The sequence below is a fragment of the Vigna unguiculata genome, chromosome 9 (genome assembly GCF_037176805.1).
Source record: "Vigna unguiculata cultivar grain cowpea cultivar isolate G323 ecotype 2 chromosome 9, ASM3717680v1, whole genome shotgun sequence".
NCBI lineage: Eukaryota > Viridiplantae > Streptophyta > Magnoliopsida > Fabales > Fabaceae > Vigna > Vigna unguiculata.
Window position 1 is genome coordinate 39865777 of NC_140800.1, and position 11300 is coordinate 39877076.

Consider the following 11300-nt stretch of genomic DNA (forward strand, 5'->3'; position numbering starts at 1 on the left):
GGTTCAATGTAATACCTAACTTTTTAAAAGGTATAAATACATATTTGGTACCCAAACTTTTTCGGAAAGTTCAATGTGGTACCCGAACTTTAGGAATGTTCAATTTGGTACCTCAATTTTCTAAAGAGGTTCAATTTGGTCCTCTCCGTTAAGTTGGAGTTAACACTGTGTCCGTACAGGACACGTGTCAAGCCATGAAATTTTTATTTTTTTTTAATTTTTTTTTTCAAAAAATTAAATTTTTTTTTCAAAAAATTAATTTTTTTTTTCAAAAAATTTAAAAAACTGCCACGTGTCAGTTTATCATCATGCCACGTGGCAGCTTACAAGCATGACACGTGACAGTGTAATAGTTGTTTTCAATTTAGTACCCCAATTTAAATTTTTGGTTCAATTTAGTACCCAAATTTTTTAAAATGATCCAATTTCATCCTTTCCTATTTGAGACCAAATTAGTAAATAAGCTTAATTATAATTTATATAAACATGTTAAAATAATTGTTTTGAATTTATACATCAAATCACTACACCTAAATATTCAAATTATTTTATTTTTTACAAGTGTAAAAAATTTCATGTATAAAAAATTACAAAGGTTAAAATGAAAAAAAATAAAATAATTTAAGTATTTAGGTGAAATGATTTGATGTATATATATTATAAAAAGTTATTGTAACATGTATATATAGGTTGTAATTAAGCTTATTTACTAATTTGGTCTCAAATGGAAGATGACGAAATTGAATGATTTTAAAAAATTGGGGTACTAAATTGAACCAAAAATTTAAATTGGGGTACTAAATTGAAAACAACTATTACACTGCCACGTGTCATGCTTGTAAGCTGCCACGTGACACGATGATAAACTGACACGTGTCAGTTTTTTAAATTTTTTGAAAAAAAAAATAATTTTTTGAAAAAAAAATTAATTTTTTGAAAAAAAATAAAAAAAACTAAAAAATTCATGGCTTGACACCGCACGTGTCCTGTACGGACACGGTGTTAACTCCAACTTAACGGAGATGACCAAATTGAACCCTTTAAAAAATTGGGGGTACCAAATTGAACATTCCTAAAGTTCGGGTACCACATTGAACTTTCCGAAAAAGTTTGGGTACCAAATGTATATTTATACCTTTTTAAAATGATCTAATTTCGTCCTTTCCAATTTGAGACCAAATTAGTAAATAAGTTTAATTACAACTTATATATACATGTTGCAATAACTTTTTCTAATATATACATCAAATCATTTCACCTAAATACTTAAATTATTTTATTTTTTACATTTTAACCTTTGTAATTTTTCACACATGAAATTTTTTACACTTGTAAAAAATAAAATAATTTGAATATTTAGGTGTAGTGATTTGATGTATAAATTCAAAACAATTATTTTAACATGTATATAAGTTATAATTAAACTTAGTTACTAATTTGGTCTCAAATTGGAACTAACGAAATTGGATCACTTTAAAAAATTGGGTATTAAATTAAACCAAAAATTTAAATTGGGGTAGTAAATTGAAAACAACTATTACTACTGCCACGTGTCATGATTGTAAGTTTCCACATGGCACGATGATAAACTAACACGTGACAGTTTTTAAATTATTTGAAAAAAAAATTAAAATAAAAAAAAATTGAAAAAAAATAATTTTCTTAAAAAAAATTTAAAAATTTCATGGCTTGACACGAACACGGTATTAACTTCAATTTAACGGAAAAAACTAAATTGAATCTTCTTGGGTACTAAATTAAACAAAAAAAAAATTTGAATTGAACTTAACTAAAAAGTTGGATATCATATCTGTAATTATATTTTTTTTTTAATTTTCGCATTTTGATATCCTTAAAATTCATTATATCTTTATGCAAAAAAGTTCTAAAATAAGTTTGAACATCATCATTCTTAAACACGATTATGGCACACAAATAGAAGGTTCTAGTTACAGTGGTTTCTTTGCGAAGGAAATTATAAAGGAAAATTATAAATAGTACATTTTTTTTTATGAAACTGTAACCCAAAGTACAAACAGCCTGGCCAACTTCTGTAATTTTTCTCTTTTCTATTCCTCAACTCACAACTAAATCAATCAAGCACACACTGCATTGATTCCTTATTCATTTATACCCAAACTTTCGTACAGTGTACTTAATTTATACGTATATTACCATGGGAAATTACAACATAAATTCATTTAAATTACTTTTTTAGCTGTTACATTTGTACAATTTTTAAAATTCAGTCTTAACAAATTTAAAGGAAAATACTGGTTTAAATGTTTATACATACTTTTCAAGTTTTTTTTTACTGCCCTGTAGTTCTGTTTTTCATTACAAGAAAAATCACTATTTTTATTACCATTTGATATCATTCTTCACCATTATTTCTTTTTTCTTTTTTCTAAAAATGTAAAAATTAACTTTTGATAAAATTATTTTATCTTCATATAAGTTATCAAATTATGTCAAACAATATTTTTCCATTTTTTAATTATGAACGGAAGTATTCATGAAAATATAAATTATTTGATGTACTGTTCTCCACCGCATCAAATGCCGTCAACTGATGATGCTATAACAGCAGTTACAACTCGACCAACCATCTCTGACACCGTTTTCATTCTGAGCTGCACTCTGTTCTTTCTTTCACACCATACTAGTTGGACCATAACTCAACATTGCAATCAGATTTCATAATTAAAAACATAGAAAGAAACAACGGACTACTATAAGCAAGACGATAAACAAAAATAAAGAGGTGAATGGTGAAAAAAGCATTATAAACTTCTATGCAAGAATAGCATTTTCAAACAATTCATAATGGACTTAAATTTTTGTGTGACATTTATATTCCAACACCGTAAGGTAATATCGAAGATGTAGCAGTGGTTTCTACATTCACATGTGACAAGAAGTTAAGTTGAATCTGTTAAGTAATAACTCCACGAGATTCAATAGTAAACATTAAAATTCCGCTACCCATACCAGTAGAAAGGAGAAGGTTCTATGATGAGCTTGATGACAATGATGAGAGCTACCCCATTCATATCTCCACCTTTCTGCTCCCTCTCTAGAACTAACGACAAACCAGTTCATGATGGCTACCACAAATGTTCAACCAAGCCCATCAAATTCAAAAACTTGCAGAATTAATCAATTTATTCAGTGTTTACTGTTTATATATATTACTTTCATCATAAAAATAACGCAGAAAATGTCTAACACTGTATTCTATCTTAAATGTATTTTTTTTTCTTTTTACTGAATAACACTGTTTCTTATTCTTATTCCTGGAAAAGAAAAGGAAAAAGTAAAGCAAAGAGGGGTCGCATAGTGGAATGATGCAGAAGAGAGCACGACAATAAGAGAACAGTTGAGAAACATTTATACCATAATAAATACACTCCACCCATCGTCCAAACCCTTATTATGTTTGTTATAGCTCAACTGTGAGGGATAATTTGTAAAGTCCCAATTACTACTATAGCTACCACTTTTGTTTCTTTAACTCAAAGCACATATTCATCTCATCACGCCATGGATTTTCATGGCAAGGACACCCTCCTCAACCTAATGGAAACCGAAAAGCCAGAACCACCACAATCCCCTCTTCACCTTCATCTCCAAACCCACAAAGAGATAAGCGAACAAGACCTTCAGTTCAGTCCCCCAAGGCCTTCAAGCTCCGATGGCATGTTCCCTATCATGCCAGATTCACCATGGACACTTTCCCCTCTCCCAACCCCTTCATCTTCTTTGCTTTACCACTGCATCGCTTCGCTCCACCGCCACGAGGGTAACATCTACGCCATCGCTGCTTCAAAGGGTTTGGTCTTCACCGGCTCCAACAGCAGCAGAATCCGTGTCTGGAAGCAGCCGGATTGCATGGACAGAGGGTATCTCAAAGCCAGCTCCGGTGAGATCAGAGCCATTCTCGCTTATAGCAACATGCTTTTCTCCACGCACAAGGACCACAAGATAAGGATATGGACCTTCACCGTTTCAGATAGCTTCAAGTCCAAGAAACTAGGCACTCTCCCTAGAAAAACCTCCATCCTCATCTTCCCCTCCAGAGGGAAGAACACGCCCAAGCACAAAGATTCCGTCTCTTGCATGGCGTATTACCACTCCGAGGGCCTCCTTTACACCGGCTCCCACGACAGAACAGTCAAGGCGTGGCGTGTTTCCGACAGAAAATGCGTTGACTCGTTCGGCGCACACGAGGATAACGTCAACGCCATATTGGTGAACCAAGACGACGGTTGTCTTTTCACCGGTTCCTCCGACGGGTCGGTGAAGATATGGAGAAGGGTGTACACTGAAGACTCCCACACTCTCACCATGACTCTGAAATTCCAACCCTCCCCCGTGAACGCTCTCGCGTTGAGTTGCTCGTTCAACCACTGCTTCCTCTATTCCGGGTCCTCCGATGGGATGATAAACTTCTGGGAGAAGGAACGGTTGTGCTACAGGTTCAACCATGGAGGGTTCTTACAGGGTCACCGTTTCGCGGTGCTTTGTTTAGCCACAGTAGGGAACATGATATTCAGTGGGTCAGAGGACACGACCATTAGGGTGTGGAGGAGAGAGGAAGGGAGTTGCTACCACGAGTGTTTGACGGTTTTGGATGGACACAGAGGACCAGTGAGATGCTTGGCTGCATGCCTCGAGATGGAAAAGGTTGTCATGGGATTCTTGGTGTATAGTGCTAGTTTGGACCAAACATTCAAAGTTTGGAGGATTAAGGTTTTGCCCGATGAAAAAATGTGCATGGACTACAGTGAGCAGTGTGAAGCCCCGAGGGTGAAGATCAGGGACTACGATATGAGCCCCGTTCTGTCACCTTCCTGGGTGGAGAAGAAGCTTCAAGGTAGCTATTTTCAGTAGGATTATTAATGTAATTAATTAGTTACTAATAATCATCATTAATCAATAAAGATAACCGCAAGCCAAGCAAGCATTTCTGTTTCATCTTATCGTATCTTCTTGCTCTTACACTTTGATATCCAACATGCATGTAGTGTCTGTTTTTTTGTACTTTTGATGATTTATGAACACTTACGTACCAACGCTCATCCTTGGTGAGGTAGTGAAGAATGCAGCAAACTACTGCAGAGTGCAGACTTGCAATTAATGGTTCTCTTCGTCACAGAAGCTTCACTTCTATAATGTATCCATCCATACCCATACCGTTTCTGATCAATATGCGACAATTCCTGTCAAAATACGAATGAGTACAGTAATAACCACATAGTGTTAAATGAGTTTTTGTCAATTTTTTTTAAATATTATTTTCTTAAAAAATAAAAGTAAATAATTTGTGGTTGATGAGACTGCGCTGTAACAATACACAAGGACATCGTTTTTTAATATTTTAAATTTCCAAATACTTCATTTTATTATTTCAGATTAAAATACGTTTTACCTTTGATACTATATCAAATATCAAATTCATTTATATGCGTCAGTATTTATTAATTGGCAATATACATGTAAACTTTAACCGATTAAATCTCATCTACGTTACCTCAAAATTGATCATATATATTCTTAAGTTAATTTCTAAGCATGTTTTAAAATCTTTATAGGGATGGAACATCTTAATTTGGTTTATGAAAAACATATTTTTAAATCTGGTATCTAAATTAAGGATGTAAATAAAAAAAAAATTACATGTATGAGAATCAAATGAGGCTTATGTAATGAGATGATTAAGAGTAGTAAGATAATCTAATTTCATTTTACCATTTTCTTTATCTTATGACATTTCTTGTTGGATCAGGTTTAGAATCCGTAAAGAATCCGTAAGTAATTTTTTTTCTCCCTCAAATCAACAACCATAACATACCGGTGCAACCGTCAATAATTTTTTTTATTACTTTTTATTTTATTAATTTACATAACTGAAAGTAGGAATTATCTTGTAAAATATATAATTTCTCTATTCTTGTTCAGATAATTCATCTTCACCGTGTAATCATTCTAGTAATAGTTCATATATAATAATAGTATGTGTCAAAGCCGTCATGTAATGACATATATTTTAAATTGTCTTTTCTGTAAGCTTCTTTGATCTTAGCTATGGAATAACTTCTCTAACATATAAGAATATTTAAAATTGTATCATCAAACCATGAAAAATATTTTTTAGGAAACTTATTATTTTCAAACTTTAATTCAAAACTTGCATAATTACTTTTACAAAAATATAAAACAAAATGGTAGTTGTTCCTGCAAAGTCAGACATAGGAATGACAAAATTATTTTGGGTTAAATATATTTTTTGTCTCTTAATTTTTAGTTCATTTTGAAATTTTAGACCAATTTAGTCCTTCATCTTTCAAAATATGTAGATTTAGTTATTTTAATCAAATTTTGTTAAGTTTATTTGACATTTCAAGCGCCTTTCATATTTAACTTAACATTAAAGCAAAAATGTTCAAACAGTATAAACAACTCAAATACAACCCTGAAATGCATACGAAACATCAAATAAACCTAACAAAATTTGATTAAAAAGATTACATTCATGTATGTCTAAAGATGAAAGACTAAATTGGTCCAAAATTTTGAAATGAACTAATTTCAAAATTCACTAAAAGTTAATGGATAAAAACATATTTAACCCAATTATTTTTGCATGCAGGTATTTGCATATAAAATTCATTGTAGATAGTTGATATCCATGAATAATAAGTGCGAACATTATGTTATGCGAACTGTGAGTATATGTTACATGCAACAAATTAAAATTAAAATTTATATTTTATTAAATTAATTTTAATTAAAATTATAAAATAATTTATATTTTATTATGTTAAATTATGTTATAATAAATGTTAGAGTACCAGTAGCAACTGCACAACGTGAGGCCCTTGTTTATACTACTCACAGGGAACGTTTACCTTTTGAACAACCTAATTGGGCCCAATTACCTTTTAATCATGGTTATGTAACCTATATTATCACCTTAATATCGTTTTATTCCCTTTCTTGACACCGATCGGTCACAACAGTATTTGACAAACTCTAAGTACTCAAGTGGTTGTTGGTGCACCGTATAGCAATTAATGAATTGTGTCTATAAACATTAGAAGAAAAAAAAAGTGACGAAATCCATGTTGAATGATTATGTCGAAGTAAAGCAAAATAGTAAAACTCACCCTTTGCTATAATAAAGTAGATGAAGGATTTAGTTGTCATAGGTTTAGAGGAGAAAAATATGTATACAAAACAACTTTATTCTATAAATTAAAATTAAGTTATACATAAATAAAATTACAAAAAAAATCATATCGATTTATTAATGCTGAAGGAGTAAGTCAACTTAACAGAGAATGATCTCATCCATTATCCTAAATCCTTATTGCTGGTATGAACACCGTCGTCCAAAGACTGACTTAATTATGGACCAAGTTCGAATATATTAATACCGGGATTTCTTCTTACGTCTCCAAAAATTTCTTCCTTCCAAAAAATTTTAAATTCCCAAAATATGTTTTGACCAATTTTGAAAATGAGTTTTTAAAATGGTTAAAAAATATTTTTGAAATTTAGAAAATATTTGACAGTGCACAAAAAATCTTGGAGGTACAAGAAGAAAACCTCTTAATAGCTATTATCGGACTTGGTTATTAGGCCAACATACCAATGGTCATAGTCTGAATATGTTAACAGGGGTTTCTCCCTACTCCAATAATCTCTCCTGTATCCCCAAAATTAAATTTATTTCCATGTTTGTCCATGGTAAAAATTAAGAGTTATTATTTCTTTTACCGCATCTGCACCCCAAAACCATACACCCTCACCCTGCACCCCCAATAAAGCACTAAGAATCAGATTCCATGCACCCCCCAGAAGAATCTTTGACCTAGGTGTTGTGTTGCGCGTCTCTTCTCCCACAGCTCTTCTCCCACACCGCCTCCACACACTCTTCATCCCTCTTCTCCCATTCTCCCACAGAGCTTCCGCATGCTCCTTTTCTCCTTTTTCCTTTCTTTCGCGCAACTCCGCAGGCCCCATCTTTCGCTCTTCTCCATTTTTTTTATCGAAACGGATTGTGAAATCTGTTTCGCAGAATGCTGAAACGGAACACACATTCCGTTTTAATTTTATTTTTTTACCGAAACAGATTGTGAAATTCGTTTCGCAGAAAGCTGAAACAGAATACAGAATCTGTTTCCTTTTTTTTTCACTGCAACGGATTCTGGAATCCATCTCGGAGGAGGCTGAAACGGAACCTGGAATCCGTTTTGGTGTTTTTTTTGCTTTTTCACCGAAACGAATGAGGTATTGGGTGTGAGAGAGATTGAGGGTAGGGGAGCCATTTGCGGCACACGAGATTTCAAAACCAGCGCTCCCATAGTAAGGTTGTTGCGTTCCTTGGATGTAAAAGGGAAAACTTATAGATTGGTTGTTGTTGGGGCAGGTTTTGGGTGCACATGCAGTGAATTTAGGGTCGACTAGAGAGGAAGTGATTTGGGCAAGGAGGTAGAAGATGATGATGTAGGAATTGGTGATGCGAAAATAGAGGGGTTTCAGGATAAAAAATTGGGTGTTTGGGTTCATCATCTTTGAAGGGTTTTTTTTGTTTGTAGGTGAGGATGAAGGAAATATGAACAGGGAGGAAAAGGAGTGTACATTCTCTCCCCGTTAACTTTTAATTAATAATTTCAACAAACAAAGGATATTTCTTCATTAATTAGAAACGGTGCCTTCCAACAGGCAAGTCGTACAAGTTGACAAAATTATTCTGAAACAGCGGTGTTTTTAGCTATTCAAAATTGGTTGTGACATATAATATTAAGGTTGGAAGCATCGTTGGTTTCAAAAAAAGGAATTTTTTTTTTTTGTGAAACGGATTACAGAATCCGTTTCACATTTTTATGAAACGGAATTTGTATTCTGTTCCACAAATATTTCAAATTTTTCGTGAAACGGAATACGAATTCCGTTTCAGAAAAATGTGAAACGGATTCTGTAATCCGTTTCACAAAAAAAAATTGAAAATTTTGTGAAACGGATTACAGAATTCGTTTCACATTTTTCTGAAACGTAATTCGTATTCCGTTTCACAAATATTTCAAATTTTAATGAATGCACAGTAATGAGGTAATGAGACGGAGAAGAAACGGGAGAAGAAATAGTATGAATGGGGTGCAGAGGAGTTGGCACGGAGTAAATGAAATTTACTGCGTTTTACCCACTTACCCACTTTTCACCTGTATATTAATGAAGGATATAATAGTAAATTTTGAGGGTGCAGAAGAAGCCTTGGAGGTGCAGGGAGAAGCGCCCCATGTTAACGAGTCACGGTCTCATTATATGTTATTGGGCCAATATTTGTGGTCAGTACTGTTAATATGTAGAAGTGAGATACTAGGAAAATATAAAGTAAAAGTAGGATGACGACGGTCGGGGTAGGAACGAGTATGACAATCTCATACTCATCTTTATAGAAAAATTTCATTCTCATATTCAAATTTAATGGGTATCAAATTTTTGTCCATTCTCCATCTCCATCGAATAACGGGTATATACTTGTACTCATACCCATACCCGTTTTTTTACTATTTCAATATTAATTAATTATTTTTTATAAAATAATATAAAATTATAGTCAATGAAACATAATATTATCAAATATTCAATATTAAGCGGAAGGTTATTTCTTTGATATCAAATATTTAGAAAAAAATTATAATTGTATACATTTCAAATTAGAATACCAATTAAAATTTCCTACAAACCAAAACATTTATTAAATTTGCAAACATTAATCAAACCTAATTGATAAAATTAAAAAATATTTTTAAAAAATATAAAAGAAAAACAAATATTTAAATTAAAATCTATTTTAAATGACTGTTTACTTCAATTTTTTAAATTATAATGATTATCTTGTTTTATACTAATAAAAGTTATAATACATGACTTGATCAACATCATGCAAAGAATAAAGGTTAAACTAATAATAATAAAATTTTCACATAGATGGTGATAAAAAAATCATAGCAATTATATAAATTTTTATTATATAGTAAATACAATATATTTATACAATTATATTGACAAAATTATAGTTTGATATTGAGTTAGAAAGTAAAAAAAATACTTATGTTAAGTATATCAAAATAGTATTATACATGATAAAAATAAACAACAAATAAAAATATTAAAAAATTATCAAATATTGTTTTAGAAAGAGAGATTATTGAATGAGATTTCACAAAGGAAAACAAATATATAATTAAGATGTGATAAGATGAAAAATACCTTAGAGATCTAAGAAAACTTTTCAAATATCAACATAGTCAATGATTGAGAAATAAAAAAAAATGTTTTATTAAAACAAAAAAGTTTTTCAAATGAAACAAAAATTAATAATAATAGACTAAAAAAATATTTTTTTTTATATTAATTAGTAAATAAAAAGGTTTATGCTATTAAAACACTTAAATTGAGAGTGTTAAACACTTTCATGTGAAACGAAAATATATAATAAATAAAAATATTAAAAAACAATATAAATATTCAAATGTGAGACATAAAAAATATTTAATTAACTTATATCAATTGAACATAATTGAATAAAGGTTATGATATGATGAAAAATATATTGGAGATGCGAATGAATTTCATGAAAAATAAATAATTAAAATAATTAAAAAATAAAAAGTGTGTAGTAATATATATATATATATATATATATATATATATATATATATATATATATATATATATATTGACTATGAATATTTTAGTGATTTAAGTAGGAACGGGAGGTATATATACATCCCCATACTCAATTGAAAAAATCAGAAATTCCTCGTACTCATCCACATACCCGGTTAATGCAAGTATTATCTGTTAAAATAGAAACAGATTTAGAAAATATCCATAAAAATGAATTTATTTCTCATCTCTACATACAAGTGAGATATTAGGAAAGATAAATAAATTTATATTTTATTATCTTTGTAGCATGCTCTTATTATCTTTATCTTATTCTCCGCGTGTAGGGCAAGAGAAAAATTGAAATACTATCTCCATAAAGATAAATTATTTGTAACTATTTTATTTGTAAATAGAAAATCATACCCTTAGATTTTCTAATTGACGTTAACTTTAAATTAAATTATCTATTCTTTGTTGTTCTCCGATTTAGAGCAGTCAGCTTCTCACTTAACAATAACTCAGCTTCTCACCGAACAATAAGTTAGTTTTAATTTATATAATTTGTTTTACCAATACTTGCAGAAAAATGTATCTAAAATAAAAGTTTAGATCCAGGA

At 31.0% G+C, this 11300-nt stretch overlaps 1 protein-coding gene across 1 annotated transcript; it reads left to right on the forward strand.

Annotated features, from left to right (window-relative positions):
- Positions 1 to 3453: 3453 nt before the first annotated feature.
- Positions 3454 to 4977, forward strand: LOC114163776 (protein JINGUBANG-like). Its single transcript, XM_028048088.2, has one exon. It carries the CDS (start codon positions 3544 to 3546, stop codon positions 4891 to 4893), a length of 1350 nt encoding a protein of 449 aa, XP_027903889.1. The 5' UTR covers positions 3454 to 3543; the 3' UTR covers positions 4894 to 4977.
- The last annotated feature ends 6323 nt before the right edge of the window (positions 4978 to 11300 follow it).

Excerpts from the sequence above, each read along its gene's own strand:
- LOC114163776 (XM_028048088.2), top strand. The coding sequence starts at position 3,544 with ATGGATTTTCATGGCAAGGACACCCTCCTCAACCTAATGGAAACCGAA.